Source organism: Callospermophilus lateralis, chromosome 19 (genome assembly GCF_048772815.1).
Source record: "Callospermophilus lateralis isolate mCalLat2 chromosome 19, mCalLat2.hap1, whole genome shotgun sequence".
NCBI lineage: Eukaryota > Metazoa > Chordata > Mammalia > Rodentia > Sciuridae > Callospermophilus > Callospermophilus lateralis.
The window spans coordinates 2,294,440-2,319,469 of NC_135323.1; the positions used below are offsets into that span (position 1 = coordinate 2,294,440).

Genomic DNA, 25,030 nt, shown 5'->3' on the forward strand with positions numbered 1-25,030 from the left:
GGCTTGGTGGTAGAGTACCCTGGGTTCAATTCCCAGTACTGCACAAAGGCAAAGAAAGTGTTGATCAGGTGTGGTGCTGTGACATGCATGTGGCTCCATCCCTGTTAGGGTGACCTCCTTTGTTGCTTGCTGTGCCCCATGTAGGGTCCTTCCACTCTTGCCTGACCTCTGCTGGGTAGAGGGGCTTTTTCCCTCCAAGTCTTGGCTTGTTTTCTAGGTTGCTCCCCTGGGTTGTCTGTTGGGCGCAGACCAGGTTTCCAAAGCCACTTGCTTCCTCTCAAGCGACTCTGGCTCTGCCCTCAGCTTGGTGGTCAACTGGGACTTGGTGTCCTCCCACATGCTGGCACTCAGCGGCTGTGCCCACAGTAGCCTGGGAGCTGCGTTCTGCTGTCAGTGGACTTTGGATTCTCTCGCTTGGCAGAACCCTTTGTAAACGGTGCTTCCTGTGTGACCACATTGTTCAGTTGATGAGCATTCTAGAACTGAGGGATATTAGAGCTGGAAGTGACCCCTCTCCACTCAGACACAGAGTCTCAATTTGCAGATGGGGAGGGACGCAGCTGGGAATAGAATGCAGAATTCCCAAGAAGGGATCTTGCCTCCCTAAAGCCTGCTGGTGCCAGGCGGTGTACACGGGGGTCTGGCGCATGGAAGCCCAGGGTCAGGGCGGCTTCCTGCAGAGGCTGGAACCCCGCCCCCCCTGCAGTCGGTTCTGTGGAAAATGAAGCTCCCTGTTGCTCTGGTCCTCATTCTCCTGTGCGGGAGAGCTATGCCGTAGATGTGGCCCCATGAGGTCACAACACATGTCGTTGGCTTGGTTGGCTGTGGATAAAGCTGTGGTGGTATTTTGGGGTTGTGTGAGCGGGAGGAAGCTCTCATTCCCACTGTCCCCCTGCGGATAAGAGAATGGTCTCAGGGTTCCTGCTGCGGACACCTGATGGGGCTTGAAGTTCTCCAGATGCCAAAGGGGGGCTGGGAACAGATGAGGCCAGCCTCATCTTGGAGACCGGGGCTTAGGAGAGAGTGCTAGAATAGATCTTCTAAGCCTTGGTGGTCACATTGGTGGAGAGCAGCAGGTCACTTGTGGGATGGTTGTGGGGAGGCAGCCAGATTCAGAGGATGCAGGGACTGAGGTGGGCAGGGTGGCAATCCCAGGTGACAGGGCAGGGGCAGCTTGGGGAGGGACTTTGTGCCTGGCCGGGTGGGTTTCACTCTGCCTAGTGTTCCCCAAGGAGGTGGATGATGATCTGATGCGGATGGGTATTTGTATTAATATGATTTTTGAAGTGTTTTGGGGAAATTAGACTAGTCCAGTGTGTTCAGAAAGAGGTCGGAGTTGGCCTTAAGCTCAGAACCAACCGTGATGAAAGAGTTGCCTTTTTACACCAAGGGAGTGTTCTGTGCAGGTGCCTGGGGGAGGGAGGGCTGGAAGCTGCAGCTGGGTCAGGAGGAGGCCCCCTGGGAGGCTGTGAAGGTCAGCGAGTTAGGGCTGTGCAGGTGGGAAGAGCCTGGGGCTGGCTGCTCACTGGGCTGTGATGGGCCCAGCCTGGGCTGGGCCTGGGCTGGGGGAGCCTGGGAGTGGGGAGGAAGAGGAAGTGATTCAGGGCTCAGCAGGCCTGGGCTGTGCTGCCATTGCCCAGCTCTGGCGGTGGGGTGGGAGGGAGCCCTCCAGCCACCCCCTCCCCCAGCAGCTGCAGGACCTCCCGGAGGCCTGACACCGTGCCTGCCTGCCCACCTCCTGAGGCTGCTTAGACCCAGGTAACCTGGAGTCCAGGGCCAGCAGTGTCTTCAGATTTCTGAACAGGCCCAGGCTGGCTTGGGCTTACCCTGTGCTTCCCTCTTGCTCAACTCCTACTGTATTTAAATGTCGGGATGGTGACTTTATCCTGCCAACTCCCCAAGGCCAAGGGAATGACTGTGCTGCCCCCGGGCTGCTGGGAGGCATCCAGAGTTGGCGACAGCTCACACAGGGCAGGCCTACTAGACTGCCATCAGCTCCTTCAGTGTACCCCGCACCATGTGGCAGGGGCCATCTCATTTGGCAGATGACAACTTGGGACGTGCTCTGAGTCATAGCTGGTCAGCAGAACCAGCCTCACACCTGGGCAGTCTGAGCCCACTTGGCCTCACAGACCCTGCGCTCCTGGAGCTTGCTCCATCACAGCGGATGCTGTGACTTTACTCCCACTGCACCTTGGGAGGGTCGGACTGGGATTCCATGGACACAGAGACCACAGGAAGAAAGGGGAAGGTAGGAACCCCAGGTCCACTTCAGGCAGGAGGGTCTGAGGCAGCCCCCTGCCCTGGAAGGTTTACCAGTGAATTCTGGACCTCACCCCAGAGCCAGAAAGAGTGGCAGAGCCACCTGGTGTGGGAGGCACTGGAGAGAAGCACGGAGCAGAGTGGTCTCAGAGCTAAAGGTGGGCTTCTTCCCGGAATATGGGGTGCAGCTGCCAATCCCTCACTTCACCACCCACTGACAATCAGGAGGAACAAGTATCAGAATGAGAAACAGGAAATGTCACTTTAGTGTGCTCCACTTTGTTTAGAAAGGTTGTTACAGTACAATTTCAAAATTCAACAAGGGCAGGCCTGCAGTTGCTGCTGGCCCTTACCCCCATGCAGCCGGGCAGTTGGGCTGACCTGGTGGTAAGCCCTGGGGTGGGGTAGAGATGGCCAGATGCTGAAAAGCGGCACAGGAACCGTTCTTGGAGCTCTTCCCAGTGCTCCGGGGGCTGGGGGCGTGGAGCTCCTGCAGTCCACCAGGAAGGGTGGATAGGAGCAGACTCCATGGGGCTCAGCTCTGGTTCTGTGTGGACGCCTGAGGAACCAGGTCCCATCAGGAGGGTCCTCTTGGGGAAGTCTGATGACATCCCTGGGAGCTGCTCTGGTGCAGGGGAAGGGCTGCGCCAGTGTCTTAGCAGGGTCTGTCCCCCCCGAGAGCAGCTAGGCTGTTCAGAGTAGTGAACACAGGGCCGCCTGAGCGCTGGGCCTGCCCAGTGCAGACGCCATGGGTCACTTGGTACCAGGCCAGCAATCTGCCCGGCAGGCCACCGAGGTCTGCGGCTCACAAACAGGAAGCAGGCTGGAAAACCACACATCCCAGCACCCCCCCACCCCACCCCTCAACTCGGGAGGGGGCTTCAGGAGGGAGGTGAGCCCCGCTGTGTTCCAGGGTCATGCAGAGGCTGTCGCCCTTTCTGGTAGCTACGCCAGGGTCCAAACACTAACAGCAGTTGTATATGAGACCCTTGAAGAGGGTGAGCCTAGGCACATTTGTTCTTTCTGAATCCTCCTTGAATGAGTTTCCAGAGCCCCATGTCAGGGTGTAAACGTGCCAAAGCGAGGTAGGTCTGAGGCTGGGGATGGGGGATGGAATCTTCTTGGGAGTCTCATCCCCTCCCTGGATTCTTCTGGCACTGCAAGAGCATGACCTGCTGGGGGTGGAGGCTGATCCTGCTGCCCAGTGTGGTGGTGTTCACACCGTGCACAGCTGGACAGTGCGGACAGCTGGCCTGGGACCCCCCTCCCCACCCTCGTTATGAGAAGAGCTCTTCACAGATTCTGCGTGTGTCCTCGGGCGCTGTCACAGTGTAGCCCACGGTTCTTGGGTCTGTGAAGATCTCGTGGTCATTGCCGCCCTGCAGACACACAAGGCCCAGATGTGTTAGGCTCTGCTGCCCAGGGTGTGGCTGCTGCAACCCTGGCGCTGAAGGCCGACAGAAGTCAGGGACCGACACCTCACCAGGGCAGGGAGACTTCCTCCAGTTACTTCTTAGTTTGCAGGGCAGGAACGCCGCAAGCACTCTTGGGAAGGATTTCAACCTCCTCCTGAACCCCATCGGGGCTTGGAACGTGATCTCCTTGTGAAGACCTAAGGCTTACTTTGCTATAAAGCAAGTGTAGGAGTGACAGCAGCCTCACAGCCATCAACTCGCCTCACTATGCCCAAGCTTCTCCACAAAGGATGGGGCAAGGTGGACAGCCTGGGGCAGCTAGCTGTGACAATGGGCACAGTTGTCTCAGAGCTGACCATAGCCACACGGGGTCACTGGGCACTTAAGTGTAGGTAGGGCCACAAGGAGCCGAGTTTGATTTCGATCACATTTAGATGGCCCCATGCAGCTGGTGGCTGGCTAAGGGTATGGTCTCTGCAGTGGGTGGCCTGGGTTGGACCTTGGTTCTGACTGAATGAGGGTGTGGCTACAGAAGGCTCTTCTGCCCAGAATGGGGTAATGGTGGGACCTGCCCAAGGCCAGGTCAGGGAGACGCCAGGTGAAGCCCAGCTCCGGTCTGGTTCCTCACCTGTTCCTCACCTTCCTGCAAGTCTCACCCTGGCCAGGATCAGGAAACAGCCCAAAGAAGGTGGCAGTCTGAGGAAGCTGGGCACATACTGCGATGGGGTGTGTCCAGTGGCTGGAGTAAGGCCCCACAGCCCTGCTGGCCTTAGGCTTCTGAGTCGGGCTCCCTGCTGCTCCAGAACCATCCAGCCATGTGCCCTGCAGCTCTGCTGGCTGCCGGGGCATCTTCCTCCACACACCTTCCCAGCCACCCCAGGCCTTCCTTTCTCCCCCAAGGGACCCGCTTCCTTCCAAGCCAGTTTCAGGGCAGGGGGCTCCTTCCCAGGCGCCTGAAGTCTGCAGCTCAGACAGAACCAAGCCCTGAGCTCCTGAAAGAGGAAGGCCTCTAGAATAAGGCTTCAGGGAATCGGAAATTTCAAATGCTCGATTTGCATATGCACCAAAGGCTAGGGTTCCATTAGGGGAGGCTCCAAGAACAAAAAGCCTGTTCCCTGAGGAAAGGGGGAGGAGGGGAGAAAGCAGCATATTTCTGTGGCAATCTATGTTACAGGCCCAAAGGAGGGGAAGTTCGCCCCTTAATACTCAAATCCCTAGAGGCTCAGAGTTCCGTGTTCAGTTCCTGGGGGCTGGCACTCCCCACCCCATCTGTATAGGCTGCTGCTGAGCCCCACGGTCAAGTGGTGAACCCTGGTGACCTTCTGACGCGAGGGCCAGTGGGGAGCATGAGAGGAGAGCCTGGAGTCAGTGAGGACCTGTCAGGTCCCAATCTCTGAGACCTCAGGAACGGGCGAGGCTCTCGCAGCCCTAAGGGGCGCTCCACGGCTGAACCTCGTCCCAGACCTTTCGGACACAGCTTGGCCACGTGGCAGGGATTCCAGGCACAGCCCAGCTTTTTCAGTGTCCTCCTAAAGGAAGCACAGCTGGCTGCAGAGCAGTCCTCTGGCAGGAGAGGGCACACCCTGACCGCCCCCTCTGAGCCAGGGGCTTGTTACCCCTCTCAGGACCTCACTGTGTGCAGGTACAGCTAATTCACAGGGGAACTGAGCCTCAGAGAGACGGAGGCTTTGAAATCCAGAGCATTTCACATTAGCCCCAGAGGCCCTGTTCTGAAAGGGCAATATTTAATTCAAAAGCCGACTGACAGCAGCTGATCCTCTCCTCCACTGGGGCACTGGGTGTCTGAGCTCGGAGGCTGAAGGCTCGCTCATGTCCTCCAGGACAGAAGCCATCCCTCAAACTGAGCTGGGTCAGTGGGGAGAAGACAGCTGGCCACTGCCCTTCCCCTTCAAGCCCAAACCGAAAGTGAAGTTGCAAAAAACACTTTCATACTTACTGGCATGGTTTTGTCTCCAAAGAAATAAATGGTTTTATAACCGTCATTTTCCACGTGTCTCAGGCAATACCTCTTGTCCCATCCATCAGGAAAAACGTCAAAGCTGATCTGGCCTCCTGCCGGGGACACACACACACAAATTAACAATGAGGCTGGGTATGGTGGTGCATGCCCGTGATCCCAGCAACTCAGGAGGCTGAGCAGGAGGGTCATTAGTTCTAGGCCAGCTTCAGCAACTTAGCAAGGCCCTAAACAACTTAGTGAGGTCCTGTTTCAAAATACAAAATAGAAAGGGCTTGGGATGTGGCTCGGTGGTTAAGTACCCCTGGGTGTTCAAATCCCAGCGCGCGTGCACACACGTTAAAGGGGAAAGGGGCTAAGGAGGGCTGGGGTGTGGCTCGGGGCAGAGCACTTGCCTGGTATATGGAGGCTCTGGGCCCTAGACTTCATTCCCCCCAAGAAAGAGGCTAATGTCACTGAAGAACATTTGTGATTCATTCTTTGTCAGCAACTAGATCGCCAAGGCTGTGTGATACCCTAATCTGCAACTTATACCACTTTAAGGACAGGTGCTAGAAGTTAATCTACGTGACGTTTTTTTCCAATATTATCTCACCTGGGTCTAAACATAAGATGCAGAACGCCAGCTCACAGTGAGGAGTCTGTTAAGCACATGGGTGCAAACAAAGCCCACCTGGGAGGGCCTGAGGAGAAGCCTGGCAGTGGCTCCTTCAGGTGCACTTCCCAGTACCCCTGGTGGGAGATGCCGGGGAGCAGGTTGCATCCAGTGTGTCTTGCAGGAAGTATGAAAATCACGTAGAAGGTGACTGGTTCATAGGCAGCTTCCCCCATGTCACAGAGACCCTTTCAAAGCTCTGTCAGAAACCTGTCCATTTCAGTGTCTAGGAACACTCATGTCTTACACCAAATCCCTTGGCGAGTCTAAACTTCCTACAACCTGTTCATCCATTCATCATCCATCCATTGATTTACAATAAGTAATACTGGGGACTGAATCCACGGGTGCTTTACCGTTGAGCTACATCCTCCATCCTTTTTATTCTGAGGAAGGATCTCACTAAACTGCCTAGGCTGGCTTTGAACCTGTGTTCCTCCTGCTGCAGCCTCCCAAGTAGCTGGGATCACAGGTGTGTGCCACCACGTCCAGCTCAGGCCTTGGTTTCTTGCTCTGCAAAAACGACCCAGTCGACTGTGACAGTCCCTTGCTGGTGATGCACTGAACCACGTTTCCAAGACATCTTGGTGTAATTCATCTCAGAGGCTCACAGCCCCTCCCTCTCTTTCGGAGTTCACTGCAGAGCGCCTCTCCTGTCCAAAGGCATGGGGGCAGCTTCTCACTCTTCCAGCATCAAGAAGCTCCTTGTGACCACGAGAAGTGCGGGCAGGAAGAATCCCCAGTGAGGAGTCGGAACCAGACCTGACTGTCTGGAAGCCATTTCCTGGGCAAGTCCTGCTATAGCCAATTATGCAGGAGAGAGTGGCTGGTTTCCTTTCAGCCTGGACTGCCCATGTCATCTCCCACCCAGCTCAACAGCTCAGCAGCCCACACCCAACTCCTGGCAAATGGGTAGCCACGTCTTGAACGTTTGAATATACAATACCTATGGAAAACGTGAGGCCTCTGCCTGCAAACTCCTTCTGCAGATCTGCTACGAAGTTTTGTCTTATATTTTCTTTCTGGCAAAAAACAACAAAAACCTGTCCATTGTACTGCTTTGTAGAGGAGCACTTTAAGTCCTGGCCACAAAGTGCATGTCTACCTTATTTCCATCCCCCAAGGTCAGTTCAGGACTCACTTTATCCAGTTCGTAGAATTCAATGCGTTCTTCTTGGCTGCAGCTTCTTCCAATAGGGGACACATTCAACATCCCGTTTCGGAATTCAATGAAAGTACCCCTAGGGAGGAAAAGGGACCGAGGTCCCCCAAATGTCCTTATTTATTTGGGCAACATCAGTAGGTAAATAGACTAAAAGGTTGAGTGGTTTTATGAAGTAGAGGGGATGTAATCCATATTTCATTTTGTTTTTTTCTTCTTTTTTTTTTGTGGTGGTGGGGATTGTACCTAAGAGCATTCTGCTACTGACTACATCTCCTTTCATTATTAATTTCTTTTTTTTTTAATATTTATTTTTTGATTTTTAGGTGGGTACATATCTTTATTTTATGTGGTGCTGAGGATCGAACCCAGTGCCTCACAGGTGCTAGGCGAGCGTGCTACCACTTGAGCCACAACCCCAGCCCCTCATTATTAATATCTTAAAACATCTGAGACAGGGTCTCACTAAATTGCCCAGCTGGTGTTGAACCTGTGCGCCTGTTGCCTCAGTCCCTCAAGTGGCTGGCATTGTGCAGGTGTGCGCCTCCCCTGGCCAGCGGCCCTGTTTCTCAGAGCTGTGCTGTGCAACACAGTAGGCCAGGAACCACAGGGGGCCACTGGGCCCTGAAATGCTGCAATCCAGAATGAGATCAGATTTGAAATTTAGTATTAAAAAGGAACATAATTACCTTAGTAATGTTTTATAAGGATTACCTGTTAAAGCAGTTCTGATACACTGGGTTGAAAAAAATTTAAAGCTGCATTTGTGGCTCAAGTTATATTTCTACTGGACATCGTGGCTGCTTGGCAGAGAATTCAGAGTTAATGAAGAGTTATGAAAGTGCCTCAGCACCACAAGAGCAATCAGTTCTTCCCTAAGGAGCTGGAAAACACTTCCAGACACCTGTGTTGCTTGTGAGCTCTCAGAGATTGACTTCCCCAAGCAGAGATACACAGAAGGATTCTGAGAACTGCTCAGAGCCCCAGTGACTACCGAGGAAACTCAACTGACCCCGTGGCAGACATTCCTAAGGATTTGACTCGATCACAGAAAATAAGAACGGCCCAACGAAAGCCACCTCAGTGACTTAAATGAAGATGTTTAAAAACATTTTTTTTCCAGGAATGGGGATGTAGCTCAGTGGTTGAGTGCTTGCCTAGCATGTTTGAGGTCTTAGTTTTATCCCCAGAACCTTCCCCAACAGAACCACCACCAACAACCAACCAAACCCATGTGTGCCCACCATGTTTCCACTTTCAGTCTCAGAATAGTTTCTTAAAAGCTGAGATAATTTGGAAGACAAACATTCATCTTGACAAATTAAATTTCAATATTTTGTGACAAACATGCACTGACACGTCTTCCAGCTCTCAAAGGTAGCACTTGTGAACCTACGGAACATTTTCCCCGTCTCTTTCCATTACTTTAATCACACAGCTTTGATCTCCAGCCACCTGCCATGGTAGATACTGAGAGGCCACCTGCCAGGTGCAGAGTGTGGACGCGATTCAAGGACAGCTGCCTTCTTACTATGCTGTCTGACTCTGGGCACCTCTCCAGGCCTCTGTTTGTTCACCTACAGAGAGAAGCTAATGGCACTTGCTCTAGTTGCCTCCAAAGGGTCTAGTGAAAAGCAAAGGGACAGTTTATGTAAAGGTACTTTGAAAATTGGGAATGAATAAGTACTTATCAAGTAAAATAGAAATACCCAAGTCTCTAGCAGATGGATCTGGGCCCCTGCTATGCACGACTCATGGAGAACACAGCAAATGATACAGGAAGTGTGAACACCTAAGAAATGTTTCTAAAAATCCCATGTTTGGAGGTCAGGGGTGTGGCTCAGCGGTGGAGTGCTTGCCTAGCATATATGAGGTCCAGGGTTCAATCCCACTGCTGAAAAAAATAAAAAACCAAAAGACTCCATGTCCAGGTTGTCCTGAAACTGACAGAGACCTAGCCCTGTCCCTGTCGATAAGGGGTTGGGGGTACTAGAGATTGAACCAAGGGCCTGCACTGAATTACACCCCCAGCCCTTTTTTCAACTCATTATCAGAGGAAGATGGACACAAGAAGTCTCTCAAAACAACCCAGGGATTAGGCTGGGCATGGTGGCTAATGAATCGAATCCCAGGGCCTGTGGGGAAAAGTTGGGTAGCTAACACACTACCACTGAAACTACAGCCACAGCCCAACACTCCTAGCCCTTTTTATTTTTTATTTCAGCCTAAAACTCTGTCTTAAAATAAAAAATAAAAAGGGCTAGGAGTGTTGGGCTGTGGCTGTAGTTCAGTGGTAGTGTGTTAGCCTACCACATTCAAGGCCCTGGGTTCGATCATTAGCCACATATAAATATAAATATATAAATAAAATAAAGGTATTGTGTCCAACTACAACTAAAAAATAAATATTGAAAAAAAAAAGGGCTGGGGGTGTAATTCAGTGGCAAAGAGCCCCTTGGTTCAATCTCTAGTACCCCCCAAAAAACAGGGATTAGGGTGGTTTATCAATACTCAATTCTCTTGTGAAGACTGGGCCGTCTAGGTCTTACTGCCTCTGCTTGAACTAGGCAGAGCACACAGTACTGATGCAAAATGTGGAAAAGCTGATCAACTAGGTCTCAGTTCTGGTTTCTTTCAGTGTTCTGGAACTATAGCTCTGTACTCCATTCTTCCTCACTAGATGATAAACTCTTTGAGGATGGGATCATGTCTCATTTTTTTTAAAAAAAATCATGCTTAGCCCATAGTAATGAGGTGATGGACTTGGGACATGGGTGTCTTTTGACTTTTTACTATGGGGAACTTAAACTTGGAATAGGAGAAGGAACCTAGGTGTGCATCACCAACAGCAGCAGCACCAGACCAGCCCGTTTCACCCATAGCCTCTCTGGGGAAGGGACCTGCATGGGCTGGAGGTGCGACTGCTCTGCGGATCCCAAAAGGCTGGAGCAGCCTCTGGAGTGCAGCCCTGAGACCCAGCTGCCCCTTAAAGATGCATCTCCCCGTGACAGTGAAGGTCTACCCAGGAAGTCCTGAAAACCAGAAAGAATCAGCAACCTCACCATCAGGCCCCGTCAGCATCTGGATCCACTGCCTGCCCATCTTTGTATTGGGGGCACTGAGACTGGAGTAAGTGCTGGGGGGGGGAGTGGGGGGGCAGGGGGGGTGGGGGGAGTGGGGGGGCAGGGGGGGTGGGGGGAGTGGGGGGGCAGGGCAGCCCCGTGGGACCCAGAGCAGCCAGGGCCTGATTTGCCACAAAGTCAGAATCCAGATGTTTCAAAATCAGAAAACCAAATGTGAAATGATGGCAATGAGTGTGGTTTATTTAACACTGTGGGCCAGCCACACTTGGCTCCGGGCAGGCTCCGCAGGCCTCCATTACACGACCAGGTCTGGAGCCTCCCTTGCTCTTTGTACACGCCCTCTAACAGGTGCTCCCTCTCACGACAGCCTTGGAAGGTGCATGGTGTCCAGTGGCTGCACGAATGGCCTTCATGTGGACAGGCCCTTTGCATCACCATCCTACACTGTTGGCTTCACACACCGTTTCCAAGTGCTGGGCGTTGGATGTAAATGAGCACTCACCCTACAAGACATCGTTCCCTAGTGGAGTAGCGCCTCTTTGCTGAAGGCAAACCTACCTTTTCTTGGGAAGTTTAATTTTTGCAATGTAGCTCAGACAGTAGTTGATCAAGTCTTGGATCAGAGCCTCACCCAGGTGACCTTGAATATTCTAGGTGAACAAAGTAGTGGAGTTACTTGGTTTAGCAGGAAGCATTTTCAAGACAGCTTTCCAGCAAGCCCCGTCTTCAGCCACTCCTGCTGGGAAGCTGCGAGGCTGAGGCAGCAGGGCAGGGCCACGGCCCCTGCCGTCTACTTCTTTCCCTTTTCCTCTGGCTGAAGACATGGGGCAAGCCACAAAAGCACCAGCCAAATGCATTTTCTGCCTCACTGCTTAGAGTTCTGTGTTCATTATCTTTCAAACACTTCCTGGAAGGTCCAGAGTTTACTGCTCTAGCTTTTATTCAATTAAGATATCTACAGTGATGGACCAAAACACACTCCTCTTCTGTCTGAACAGAATGATCCTAGACTCTTAAGAGCTATGTAGTACCTTGTTTTTTTTCCTTTTAAATTAATCTCAGGGATGCTCTACCACTGAACAACAACCCCAGCCCTTTTTATTTTGAGACAGGGTCTCACTACATTGCTGAGGCTGGCCTTGAACCTGGGGTCCTCGTGCCTCAGCCTCCCAGGTGTCTAGGATTATAGGTGTGTGCCACCACACCAGTTTATACAGTACTTTCTAAGATGTTTATGCTGAGGCAGCCTGCCTAGTTTTTGCTATCATAATAGAAATATTAGATATAAGTATTCTTTTTTTAACAGCTTCTTTTCTTCTTAGCCACAACCTCAGCCCATAATTTAAAATTTAGTTGTAGTTGGACACAATACCTTTATTTTACTTTTTTATTTTTATGTGCAAGGTGAGCGCCCTACCACTGAGCCACAACCCCAGCCCTAAGTATTCTTTATTTTTGTATGTGGTGCTGAGGATCAGGGTTTCGCACATGCGAGGCGAGTGCTCTACTGCTGAGCCACAACCCCAGCCCTCTTTTTTTAAAGAAAACATATTTTTTGTTGTCTATGGACATAATACCTTTATTTTATTTATTTATTTTTATGTGGTGCTGAGGATTGAACCTAGTGCCTCACACATGTAGGCGAGTGCTCCGACATTGAGCTACAACCCAGGCCACATGTAAGTAGTCTTAGAAACCAATTATAAAAACTTAAATATTACTTTGGAATATTTAACAGTCACATGTTTCAACATTCAAAACTTAATGAAGAATGGAGTAAAGATTCATTTCCCCCATTAATCAGCTCCAGTGTCCCGCCCCAGAGGCATTCAGTATCAAATGCCCTTTAGACATCATTTTAAAAGTATCATGTAGTTGTTCACATACTCAGAACCTACCTGTTTACATAATAGTTTCCCATCTTTGTACGCTACCAAGCCATTTTCTGGAAACACATAATCATATCTTTCAACCACTACAACCAAACCGAAACAAAAGAAAATTCAGAATAAATGAATTAAAATCTGTTTCTACTTCTTGACTAACATGCACCACCAATAAAACTACTGACCTCCAGTAAGAACCATCAAAGAACCTCATCCTAACCAAGCTCCCCAAACGAGGAAAGCAAGAAAGAAAGGCTCTTTGGTTATATTTAATGACAGCAGGCCTGGAGCCAGCCACAGGTCCTGTTCTGTACTTGCCTTCATCCCCTTGGTCTGACCCAGTGGGTGCCCGAACTTGCCATGAGCCAGCATCACTGGGGCAGCAGGTGACGTAGGTTTCTGAACTCTGACCTTGGGCTTTCTAATCATTAAGTGACAGGCTAAACATAAGATTTTTTTTTTTTTTTTTTAAAGAAAAAACTGTTTAGGTAATTCTTATAACCAGTCAGATTTGAACACTACCACACAGCCTTAATGAAGGGATTCTCAAACTTTAGGCACTTGTTCAAATGCAGACCCCAGGCCCAGCGCCCCTTGTCCACATCACCACGTGCTGAAAGAGACCCTCGCACCTGTAGTTTAACATGGTGACTGTGACAGAGGTGGGTTTAACTCTCTTCTAGTTTGTGTATCGATTCTTGCTGCACATTCTGACTATGCAGACCCCTCCTGCACCTCTTGTACCAGGAGCAGGAGAGAGGGCAATCCCAACCAGGCAACAGGGCTTCCAGGCTAAAAGTGCCCTGTTGTGCTGTTTAGAGCATTTCTAAACAAAGCATCTACAAGGAGAATTAAACATAAGTGGAGTACAGACTCTTAAAGGAATCGTGTACATTATTCTTCCAGTAATGATAACCCAATAAATATGGCCTACACGGATTTGGAGGGTAAGATATGATATACGGAACAGGAGTTCCAAACAGGGGTGTCGCCACCAGGGGGTATTTGGCAATGTCTGGTGACATTTTGGTTGTCAAAATTCTGTGTGTGTGTGTGTGTGTGTGTGTGTGTGTGTGAACTCTGCTGACATCTAGGGGGAAAAGGTCAGGGAAACTGCTAAACATCTTCCAATGCACAGGAGGCCCCTTAACATAGAATTATGTGGCTCAAAATGTCAACAGTCAACAGTGCCAAGATTGAAAAGCCTTGCTCTATCAGAGCTGGTTCCAAGATGTGGGGACTCTGGGGAAAACAGGGGTTAAAGAAACAATTTATTCATCATTTCTCCACCCACTATTTCTCATAGACCAGGCACCCCAGAGGCCCTGGGAGCACAGAGATAAACAATGACTGGTTCTGGTCTTCAAGGCAGATTCCAAAACTAACAGAGCACTACACTGGCAGGGCTTTGCTGCATCATCCCACAGAACTACTGAGTCAGAATCTCCAGGAAAGGAGTCAATATGGTTCTTCAGCTTCCAGGGTTCTGTGCTGGAGACTCTGGATGGGGTACAGGGAGAGCTGTGACTCTCCTGAGTAGGGAACACTGAGGAAGGCACTGGGGAGGAGGCATCAGCCCACGGGGCACTTCCACACCTGGGCGAGAAGTCAAAGCTGGGGCCTGGACTAAGTCTAGAGGGCAGTGAGCAAGAGCAGGCACGCGCTCGAGGCAGAAAGGTTTCTAAGTGCAGAGATGTGGACACTCACCTTTTTATGACAACCTACCTACACATCTGAGTAAAGGATTTTCATCAGTCAACTCTAGAACTTTATGGACAGGATTAAAAGCACAGGAAAAATAAAGGAAGAGAAAATGTTTCCTCAAAGAAGGAAGCAGAAAGCTGACAACAGGTGGCTACAGTTTTCAATGCATCACGAGAAGCTCGTCTTTGACCAAGCATGATCGGCAATGCGTTAGTTACCATCATCTCCCAGTTGCTCCTGTACTTTTTCAAAGTCTGACCCGCCTACCACTCCAATTTTGATCTTCTGCCTCAATTTCTGTAGAAAGTCATCCATTTCTTTAGTAATTTTCTGCATTTCAAGAAGAAAAACACACGTCAGGAGCCACAAAATAATCAGCAGACTAAAATTGTAAGAAAAAGTAATTCTTATTTTTATACATGCTTACTCAGTTACTAGTCTGTAGATAAGTTCAAATGTTTTAGTTGTAATTTTAGGTGATATTTTATCAGAATAAACCTATTGACTTTTACTTACATTTACCAAAATTTATTCACATAAGCAATTTATGAAAAGTCGTATGTATTGTTACAGCTATTTTTCTATGAATTTACTAGATATAAACATGTAAAAATAGTCTATTTTTTTCTTTCAGTACTGAGGATTAAACCCAGGCATTCTTTATCACTGCACTATATTCATAGTCCAGATTTTTACTTTTTATTTTGAGACAGAGTCTTGCAAAGTTGCCGAGGAGAGCCTGAAACTTGCAATCCTCCTGCTTCAGCCTCCTGAGTTGCTGGGATTACAAGCATGTAACACTTTGCCCAACTGGCTAAATTGATTTTAAAATGAAAGACTACAATGAAATTAAATAGGAAGTTTAGAACTGATTTATTACAGTTATGTAAAACAAAGAACTGGGCTAGGAATGTGGCTCAGTGGTTAAGTTTGTGCTTGGCATAAGTGAGATCCTGGGTTTGAACCAGGATCTCAAAAAACCAAAAAACCACCCCAACAAAGGATAACATTAGAATTTGTTAGTCTTGGGGGCTGGGGTTGTGGCTCAGTGGTAGAGCGTTTGCCTAGAATGTGTGAGGCACTGAGTGCAATTCTCAGTACTCAGTGCCTCACACATTCTAGGCAATTTATATAAATAAATTAATAAAATAAAGGTCCATCAACAACTAAAAAAAAAAAAAAAAAGAATTTGCTAGTCTTTTTTTTAAAAGAAAAGCTCCTATCTATAAACAGTGATCTTACTGGAATAATTCTAAGCTCAATTCCAAATTGTATCATAAACTACGATGGAAAGATATAACATCCACAGTTCAATGCTTTGTTCTTCCTCCTGCCCTGCCCCACACCCACACTGGGACTGAGCACAGTGGCACCTCACCACTGAGCTTCATCCCCATTCCTTCTCTGAGACAGGGTCTTACCAAATTGCTCTCGCTGGCCAAGAACTTGGGAGTCTCCTGACTTAACCTCCAGAGTTCCTGGGATTATAGGTATTGGCACAACCTTTTTTTCTTTAAAACATGTTTTTTAGATAAATACATTCATATTATTAATAAAACCTCACAGAGGGGCTTATAAAGAGTGAGATCATCTCTACCTCTTACAGCAGGATCTTGACATATTGGGCAAAATCCAGAACTGCACGAGTGGCCTCTGAGTCAGTGAGAATGTGAAAACCTGTCCCCAGAGTCCCCAGATGGTTTGCTTAGACCTGACATCAGCATGGGAGGAAGTGGGAAGACTGTTGCAAAATACTAGAAGAACAATACTGACCAACAATGGCAGCAATACTTCCAGCTTCAAAGCCTAAGGAAGCGTAAGGGTACAACATATTCCACTAAGCCCCGTGCACACTGATGAGCTAAGTGGTACCTCGGTCAGCCACTGTGACATATCTTGCAATGTGAATGGGCTATAAAAGATCACTCTTTGCTTCCAGGTGGCAGCAAATACTTTCAGAGAGGAAACAGGATCCACATGCTGTAACCACAGCTGAGCATTTACACTACACTCTTATGCAGAAGAAATCTTCAGAGTGAAGCAAGTGCACAGCAGAATTATTTCAGTGTTCCTAAATAAACCTGTGCTCATGATTATACATTGCCCCACACAAAATGAAATAGAGGAAGATTCAAAAACTTAAAAGTTTAAAAACTCTGAAAAAGTTTAAAAACTTAAAAAAAAAGTTTAGAAACTCTGAAAAAATTTTATAGAAGATTTTTGGGGGAGATGTTTAAGGAAATTTTACTACAGATATGAGGTGGAGCCAGCAAATGAGAGCCTGTGGGCCAGAATCAGGTCCACTGCCTGTTTATGTAATTACTGGAACACAGCCCCATCCCTTTGTGTGCAAGCTGCTTCTGTGCTACAAACACAGTTGAGTAGTTGGAACAGAGACCTCATGGCCTGCAAAGCCTCAAATATTTCCAATCTGTCCATCTATAGATTACACCCAAGGGTACTTTACCCCTGAACTACACCCTCAACGCTTTTTAATTTTTGAGACAGAGTCTCACTAAGTTGCCTATGCGGGCCTCAAATTTGTGATCTTCCTGCCTGGGGCTGAGATTACAGGCATGCGCACATACAATCAGATACAAGCCTGATCCTAAATGAAACTTATCTGTGCCCAGAGCAGCAAAAATCTGGTAGTGGGGAGCAAGTTTCCAGGACCCAAGTAACTCTCAGCAGCAGCCTAAAGTGATCCAGGGTTCTTCCGTCACCAAGGTCCATTGCAGGGGCAGGGGGAAGTGTTTAATGTTTTGATGTCCAGTGTATGCAAGATACTTTAATAATTCTATCAGATCTTCACAAATACCATTTGGAACAGGTAATGTCCCTATTTAAGCTGTAGACGTTGAGACTCAGAGAAGTTAACTGACTGGCCCCAGGTCACACAGCTGTCAAGAGAGGAGCAGAGACTCCACTAAGCGTCTGACTTGGAAGCCTGTCTTTACTATCATGCACACAGCACAGCCCTTTGGCCACAGGACTGAGACGGTCACATGGCTGCAAGGGGTCCTGAGCTGGGGTTGAAACCCGGGTCAATCAGTGCCCAGGGCGCGCGAGCAGGTCCACAACGGTACTTCCCCGCCCAATGCACGTTTCCTCCTCTTAAGGTTCGTCGCCGCCTCACGTCTCTGAGCACCCTAGCTTCTGGAGAGCTGGTCAGTCCCTGGTCTCATTCCTCCATGGCGCCCAGGACAAAGCTCAGCCCCTGGGAGGAAGAAAGGTCCTAAATCGCCCTTCGGCGCCCACCCTGGGTGGTCGTTAGCCAGGTGTGCGAGCGGCGGGGTCTCCGCACCGGCAGCCACTAGCCTGCCGGGCGCCGCCTACCTGCCGCGGGGCCGTCAGGGTCCCATCCACATCGAAGAGGCACAGCGCTGGGCCAGACGCCGCCATGGCTAGAGTTTCCGATCGCACCCGATAGGACGCGCTGGCACCTGAGTTGGCACCAGGTACACGACCCGGAACTTCCGGGTGCGGCACCCGCGCCGCAGGGCACGCCGGGAAGAAAACCATCCGGGCTCCCATGTTGCCTGGGCCGCGCGTCGGCCCCGTCCCAAGACCACGACTCCCGAGATGCAACGCGCGCCTCGTGAGTCTGAGCATGCGCTCTCAGAGTTTCCGGGGCCTGTGGCATTTACTTCCGGCAGCAAGGGATCCGCTCATGGTGAGAAGGAGGAGGAGGGCGGTGAGGAGGAGGAGGGCGGTGAGGAGGAGGAGGGCGGTGAGGACGCGGTACGTGCCGCACTTGGGGCCGAGGTAGGTGCGCCTGGGTTTCTGACTTGGGGCGTCCGCGTGAGGAGGCTCCGGCTCCCCCGGGTCACGTGGACCCGCCGGGTAGGAGCCAACCTCGGAGCGCCGGCTGGGCGCAGGTACTCGGTGGAGGGTCCTGTCTGTAGTCATTGTTCCGCATCCTGAGTCTCCCTTTCAAAAGGTGAAGGACCGGCTGGGTGCGGTGTCCCACGCCTGCATCCCAGCTGCCTGGGAGGCTGGGGCAGGAGGATCGCAGGTTCAATGCCAGCCCTGGCAACTTAGTGAGCCCCTGCCTTAAGGTTAAAAAAGGGGCTCGGGATGTGGCTGAGTTTTAGAGCGCCTCTTGTTGGAAGGACGGAAGAGGCAAGGCTCCAAGAGAGCTGCAGCCAGGTTTGGGGGAACAGCTTTTGCTATAATCAGTCAATCCCCTGAACCCCTAGTTCAGGGAGTTTCAGAGTTTTATACCCAGCATGTAAGGAGAGGAGCTCAGAAGCTCAGTCTGCAGAAGTTCACACAAAAGCAGCTTTTTCTTTCACTGTTCTGGACAAGTTAACCCTTCAAGGACCACACCTGAGAAGGAGAGAGCTTCTTCTCCCCTTCTTTCCTCCCCCACCAGCTGATACCATGGAGCCCAGTTGGCAACTTCTGTTTTCCTAGAAATGTAGACACCTCTGTGAAGCCCAGCTCAAGGCCAGAGGCCTTGTTAAATTTCTTCTTCTTTTTTTTATATCACATTTTGCATTTGCAACACACTTCTACAACTACTATACTGAATAAGTGTTTGTGAAAAACAAATAAAGGGGCGTCCATCACCTGGAATGCTGATTTCTTCCAGGCCAGTGACTAAGTAATAGAGCAACAGGAAAGTAGGGTGTTTACCTACATTGAACTCTTTTGTAGATACTCTTTTGCTGATTGTCCTAAAATCAATGATGGTGAAGATTTCTGGAGAAACTTAGTTAAGATTTTCTGTTGAGGAAGGGATGCCACTACATTCTGGGTTCAGTCCCCAGTACCACAAAGTAAACCAATCAATAAACCAGTTAATGAAAATAATAAATAAAAGTGAAGAAACTGAGGCGCCGAGAGGAGGAGTAACCTGCCTGGGAACTCACAGCTAGTGACGGAGCCAGGATTGGAACCCACATGTGCTCCAGAGCTTTTCGACTGCACTACTTACCCACTAACAATCTCTGCCACATGTTGGGGCCTCACTGCATCACTCTGCTACAAAGCTAGCCTAGTAGAAAATGGCAGTTTCCTCTACCACCAAGATAACGCATAAACCAGGTGGAAAACTGGAAGATTACTGTTGTAAATATGGATTTGTTACCCGAGTTTCCTCCTAGGACGTGATTAGTTTACTCCTTGGTAATCACACATTAGTCACATGGCCTTATGGATCCAGTGTCCCATGGTGGCTCTCCCTAGCTGTTTGTTGAATGAATGAAGCCTTCTTTTCTATTTTTACTTGGAACTTTCTGGGGGTAAGAGGACCAGTTTGAGAATCAGACACCTTCCCATCCCTGTATTCATTCCACTGTGTGTCCTTGGGTAAATTTCTCAACCTCTCTGGGGGTAGTTTCCTTACTGGTAAAAAAAGAAGTAGTAGTATTCGTCCCGACTAGCATTTGTGCAGTTCCCATGAAGTTAAGCATCTGGCTTTGCCATTCTCTCTCCTTTGGCAGTACTGGTGACATTGCAGTATTGGTGGGAGCCTCCTTGTTTGACGTTTTACAGATGTACATTGTGTGATTGGCATTGTTGAATTCCATGAGAAAATATCTCCTGTTTCCCTTCCAGGCTGCCCTCCTCCGAGCTGTGCCAAGGTTGCGGGGGCCAGCTGCTTGGGGAAGGCCTCTCCATGGGCTATGGTTTTGCAGTGGGCAGGAGGATCCCAAGAAGTGGGTGGGGAACAGGTCACCCACCTTGAAGGAGAAACCACCAAGTGAAGAGAATGAGAAATTCCAGATGGTCTACCGCTTTAATGCCATCAGAGCCTTTGGGTATGTGTCTCGGCTCAAGGTGGCACAGACGGCTCTGACAGTGGTGGCCCTGCCACCAGGCTTCTACTGGTACTCCCAGGGCCTCATGACTTTCAACTCACTGTGCCTCCTAAGTGGGATAGCTGGCTTTGCCCTGGTCATGCTGTGCTGGATGAGCTATTTCTTCCGGAGGCTGGTGGGCATCCTGTATGTGAATGAGTCAGGTACCGTACTGCGGGTGGCCCACCTCACCTTCTGGGGCTGGCGGCAGGACACATACTGTCCTGTGGCTGATGTGATGCCCCTGACAGAAACCAAGGACCGTCCCCAAGATCTGTTCGTACGGATCCAGCAGTACAGTGGAAAGCAGACCTTCTATCTCACCCTGCGCCATGGACGTGTCGTGGACAGAGAGCGTTTTACGCAGGTGTTCGGGACACTGGACAGACTCAAGTGAACAGCTTGGAGCTGATCTGGGTAGCCCGTGGCCACCTGGATCTCTGACAAGAAAGCTGAGGGTGTGGGAGCAGCTGAAGCAGGGCATCTCCAGGACCCTGGGAACTTGTTTTTTTGGATGAAGAAATTTATGAAGTGGAAGTAGTAACCAGGTTTACGAAAAAGGCCTTCAGAGCAGAATCTTCCTAAACCTGTATGTGACATTCATTCAGATAATGTCTAGAATTTCTGTTAGGAGGCAGCTGTTGGAGGAAGCTGGGCAGGGTCACTTAGCCTCAGCTATGAAACTGGAAGACCAAGAGGCATGGCAAGGGGCACAGGATCTGGAGTTAAAAGACTTGGGTGCCACCAGTTCTCAGCTCTCAGCCTGGGGGAGAGTAGTGTGTCTAAGTTACATCTGTAAAATGGATGGGACTCTTTGTCCCGTGGGTAAATGTGAGAATAACTAAATGCGGGCTGGGGATCAAGCTCAGAGGTAGAACATTTGTTCAGCATATGTGAAGCCCTGGCTTCAGTCTGTAAAACAAATATACAAAGAAACCAATAATTGCCAAGTACTTTGCAAACTCAGTAGCCCAGAGCAAATATGAAGCCTTTGGTCAGAGATACACAGTGGCATCCCATGGAGCTTCAAAGCTTTTAAAAAACAAGTTATACTATACTTAAAGTTGGTCTATGCTTCATGTTATGAAAGTATCTCAGTTATGTATATTTATTTTAAAATATTCAGGAATTGCAAAATATTGCACTGAGTGTAGCAAGTCCTTTTAACCTTTACTATTATGTTTGTCAGGTTTTCATTGCTGTGACCAAAATACCTGACAAGAACAATTAGAGGAGGAAAAATTCACTGTGGCTCACAGTTTCAGAGTTTCAGTCCTTGCCTAGCCAACTCCATTATTCTGGACCCGAGGTGAGGTGGAAGGGTGTGGTGGAGAAGAGCCTCTCAGTCCCTGGCTGGGAAGCAGGGAGCCAGGGGTAATAGAAACCCCTAAGGTGTGCCCCCCCCACCTACAGGTGCCACATGGTCAGTCCTTTCAAATTACTGACCCATCAGATGGACTAATCCATTGATTAGGTTACAGCTCTCATAATTTAATCACCTACATTGTTAACAGGAGCTTTTAGCGGGGGGCACCTCATATCTAAACCATAACTAGATCATTCCCAATTTTTTTTTTTTTTTGTGGTGCTGGGGATTGACCCCATTGCCTTGTGCATGCAGGGCAAGTACTCTACAAACTGAGCTATATCCCCAGCCCCCCAATTTTTGAGTAATAATAAGAATGTAATATTTGTCCTCTGTAGGCTGAAAATGGTGTTTTGAGAAAAATGTTTTTTTTTTTGTTTTTCATATATTGCAGTGCTGTGGATTGAACCCAGGGCCTTGAATGGGCCGGGCAGGCAACCTGCCACTGAGCTGCAAAATGACCTTTTCTTTTTTATACATTACTAGGGATTGAACCCAGGGGCACTCTCCCCTTGATCTACAACCTCAACCCTTATTTTTTATTTTGAGGTGGTCTCACTAAGTTGCCTAGGTTGGCCTCGAACTTGTGATCTTCCTGCTTCAGCCTCCCAAGTCACTGGGATTATAGGTATATGCCACCACATTGGGCCCCAAAATGACTTAAAACAAAAATCAGTTAACAAAAGAAGTTAGGTGTTTTTGTTGTTAATTTTTTCATTTCAGAAAAGCAAATAAAACAATTCAAAAGCGTTTGCTCCTACAGGCTTTCAAATGTCATTCATTCCACCTAAACTTTTACCAGTGTCTGTCTTGTGCCAGTTCCTGGCTAATTCAAGATTTTCACCTTTGTGGAGCTTGCAGTAGGGTGTCTGGTACTTGTGGCTGTTAAACAATGTATGTCATTACAATTGAATGTATGTCATTACGGTTGGTGACAAGTGTGAAGAAAGGGTCAGATGGTCTGAGGCAGGACTGCAGGAGAGGCTTGGTGGGAGGGCCTTAGCCCTGGACTTGAAGCGGAAGCAGGCACAGAAGGAGCAGCAGGCCTGTGCTTCAGCACTGGACAGGTTGAGAGAAGTTGCCAAGGGGAGGAGCCTGACTTTCCTGCTGATGACCGTGGAAGTGGGTCCATCTGGTTTTCCTAGACAGGGCTGTGGGTGCCGGGCATGTTCTTGATTTGCAGATTCTGGAGGTGTGACCCAGATCCTGGTAGTGGGTCTTGCTGGGCCTGGAGGCCCTCCAACCCATTTGGAAGTGCCAGCTCTTCAGGGTAAATGGCATGTGATTCCATTGACTTAGTTGTATGATGGCCCTACTTTCAAAGCAGCACCCAGCCCATGACCTGGCATCACTATCTGTAAGTTTCCCCAGGTGATCCTAATGTTAGGGTTCGTGCCAACCCTGAAGGATCTTGTACTGTTAAGCCTGCTAGGGACTTGGCCTGGAAGGTGAGAGCCAGTTCCCCTCAGCTTGGTGCTGCATGCGTGGCCGGCCCAGGCAGCACCAGCAGAGGGCACACAGAGCAAATGAACTCTGAGCTAAGACCGCAGTTCCTGATGTAGGAGTGCAGAGTGAGTCGTCTTCCTGAACACCCAATGGGAGAGTGCCTGGGAGCTGTTAAAACCCCAAAAGAACAAGAACAGATAATACCATGTTCAACCTTGTAGAGTTTGCTAGACCGTTTCTGTGCTTCCCACGTAATTCCAGTGCACCCCAATTTTGGAGAATTACCCAAAATGGGTGGGAATGCAGCTCTCCAAACACAGAAATGGTCTACTATGCAGGTGGGACATGTGTCCCCCTTAAAAAAACAAAAATAATAATTGCCTTAGTTTCTTTGGGCTGCTGTGACAAACTACCACAGCCTGGGTGGCTCAAAATAACACACTTGTTCTGGAGCCCAGGAGGTCCAATCAGGCTGACCCTGTGTCTGGTGGGGGTCCATTTCCTGGTTCATGGCTGCCATCCCTTGGCTGTGTTCTCATGTGGGGGAAAGGGTGAGGGAGCCTTCCCAGTGTCCTTTATCAAGGCACCAATACCTTTCATGACCTAATCAGCTTCCAAAGTCCCCACTTCCAAATACCATTGCACTGGAGATGAAGTTCCAACATGAATTTCTGGGGACAGAGAGGGCAGAGATTCACTGTAGAGTAGTAATCTTGACAAGAATGTGAAGATGTTCACTAAAATATTTCTAACAGCAAGAAAAAAAAAAAGTCTCAAGTTTCCCTTAGTAGGGAACATAGTTAAACAATTGTTGGGTCCATACTGTGGCATTCATGTGGCTCTTAAAAAAGGGTGAGGTTGACCTACATCTGTAGGCAAGATGACTGTGGGGTGGCATGAAGTGAAGAAAGCAAAGCACAGAACAACATGGTTGGTGGTGGTCACCCCTGGGGAGGGTGTTGGTGGATGAGACCGGAAGTCTTACGTTTTCAAATGGATACCCCTGCTAAGGTTTGAGTTTTCATCATGAGCCTGTCGCTGCCCTTAACACATGAAGAAGGATGCTGTGTGGTATACACAGTCCCTGCCCAACTTTCTAAACGGGAGAAGTTTCCCAGCTATGAATTCCGATTCTGAACTCAGTGGCTGGGCACAGGAAACCCACCGTCAGTGGAAAGCATTTGTGATGTGACTGTGCTGGTCCCTTGTATAGCGGCTTTCCTTCCTGTCTGGACGTGGCAACCCCCTTCCACTCTGCACGTGCTGTGGCCGTGTATCATTTAGATATGGAGGACAGGGTGTCTGTGCCTTGTTGGTTTCTACATGGTCGTCACTTGAACTGGGGATGATGCTTCTGGTTTGCACATCAGGTAGCACATGGAACTTGAAATCTGGTCACAGCTGTTGATCTTCCTACTGTTAACAAACCTGAGACTCACCTTGTCCCAGGGCCAGGTGTCTACCTACCTCCCAGCCTCTCATTCAGTCTCCATGTTGAATGCGCTTCCAGATGGATCCAATGGGCACTGCTCCTCGCAGGGGACAGCCTGGGTGACTGCCCAATCACTCCAGTTGGCACTTGCCTCCAGCTGCTGTTTCATGACTTCCTTAATGGAAAGCAACAGGGTCCAATCAAGCCCCAGGCAGAGTCCAACTTTTATGGCCTTGTTTTGATCCTGTGGCATTCAACCATAGAATCTTGCCTGATTAGAACTAATCAGGCAGGGCTGATACCATCTGGCCATGTTGGTATCAACTGGAGGGACAAAATATTCTTTTTACTGATCTATAGTTGGAGTATTCCAGCATCAGGTCTGTACCTGTGTTGGGAAATAGATGTAATATTTACGAGTAGAAATGCTGCTCTATGAGGTTGGTAGTGTCCTATGTGAGATACACTCAGCTATTCATGAAGAAGCAGCATCAAAAGGAATGTTAAGCATTTAATTAAAATGTGCTGACGATTTTTCCATGATTTTATTTAATTTTGCCAGTAGCCGTTTGAGTTGGAGAACCCCAGGGAGGCGATAGAATGCAGGGCAAAGCACAAGGCTTCTGAAGCTGAGTTTCTTCTCTGTGTGAATCTCAGCCCTGCTGGGATCTCGGGCCAGTTGTATAACCTCTCTTTGTGCCTTGGTTTCTTCATTTGTGAAGTGAAGATAATAACAGTATATCACTGGGAGGACTAAATGACCTACTATAGGAAAAGCACTGAAAATAGTGGTGGTTAGGCCAGGGAAGTGCTCAGGAAATATTAGTATTTACTATA

At 49.1% G+C, this 25,030-nt stretch overlaps 2 protein-coding genes across 3 annotated transcripts; one reads left to right on the forward strand and one right to left on the reverse strand.

The window, feature by feature from the left end:
- Positions 1-2,501: 2,501 nt before the first annotated feature.
- Pmm2 (phosphomannomutase 2) lies at positions 2,502-17,611 on the reverse strand. Of its 2 annotated transcripts, XM_076840816.1 has the most exons (8): positions 17,482-17,611; positions 14,364-14,475; positions 12,454-12,530; positions 11,114-11,205; positions 7,452-7,551; positions 7,257-7,332; positions 5,635-5,750; positions 2,502-3,641 (listed from the first exon to the last, which is right to left on the reverse strand). In XM_076840816.1, the coding sequence occupies exons 1-8, from the start codon at positions 17,545-17,547 to the stop codon at positions 3,540-3,542; spliced, it is 741 nt and encodes a 246-aa protein (XP_076696931.1). In that variant the 5' UTR covers positions 17,548-17,611; the 3' UTR covers positions 2,502-3,539. The 2 variants fall into 2 exon arrangements, with proteins under 2 accessions (XP_076696931.1, XP_076696932.1); XM_076840817.1 differs by lacking the exons at positions 12,454-12,530; positions 14,364-14,475.
- Positions 17,612-17,750: 139 nt separating this feature from the next.
- Positions 17,751-22,075, forward strand: Tmem186 (transmembrane protein 186). Its single transcript, XM_076840188.2, has 2 exons — positions 17,751-17,818; positions 19,708-22,075. The coding sequence occupies exons 1-2, from the start codon at positions 17,756-17,758 to the stop codon at positions 20,344-20,346; spliced, it is 702 nt and encodes a 233-aa protein (XP_076696303.2). The 5' UTR covers positions 17,751-17,755; the 3' UTR covers positions 20,347-22,075.
- Positions 22,076-25,030: the final 2,955 nt, after the last annotated feature.

What these genes read in the sequence shown, in the direction of transcription:
- Pmm2 (XM_076840816.1), bottom strand. Translation starts at nt 17,547, where the DNA reads ATGGCGGCGTCTGGCCCAGCGCTGTGCCTCTTCGATGTGGATGGGACC. An exon ending in CCCTGACGGCCCCGCGGCAG is followed by an intron (nt 14,476 to 17,481) that starts GTAGGCGGCGCC and finishes CTTGAAATGCAG; the next exon opens with AAAATTACTAAAGAAATGGA. An exon ending in AATTCTACGAACTGGATAAA is followed by an intron (nt 7,333 to 7,451) that starts GTGAGTCCTGAA and finishes GTTTTTTGCCAG; the next exon opens with AAAGAAAATATAAGACAAAA.
- Tmem186 (XM_076840188.2), top strand. Translation starts at nt 17,756, where the DNA reads ATGCGCTCTCAGAGTTTCCGGGGCCTGTGGCATTTACTTCCGGCAGCA. An exon ending in CAGCAAGGGATCCGCTCATG is followed by an intron (nt 17,819 to 19,707) that starts GTGAGAAGGAGG and finishes TTTCCCTTCCAG; the next exon opens with GCTGCCCTCCTCCGAGCTGT.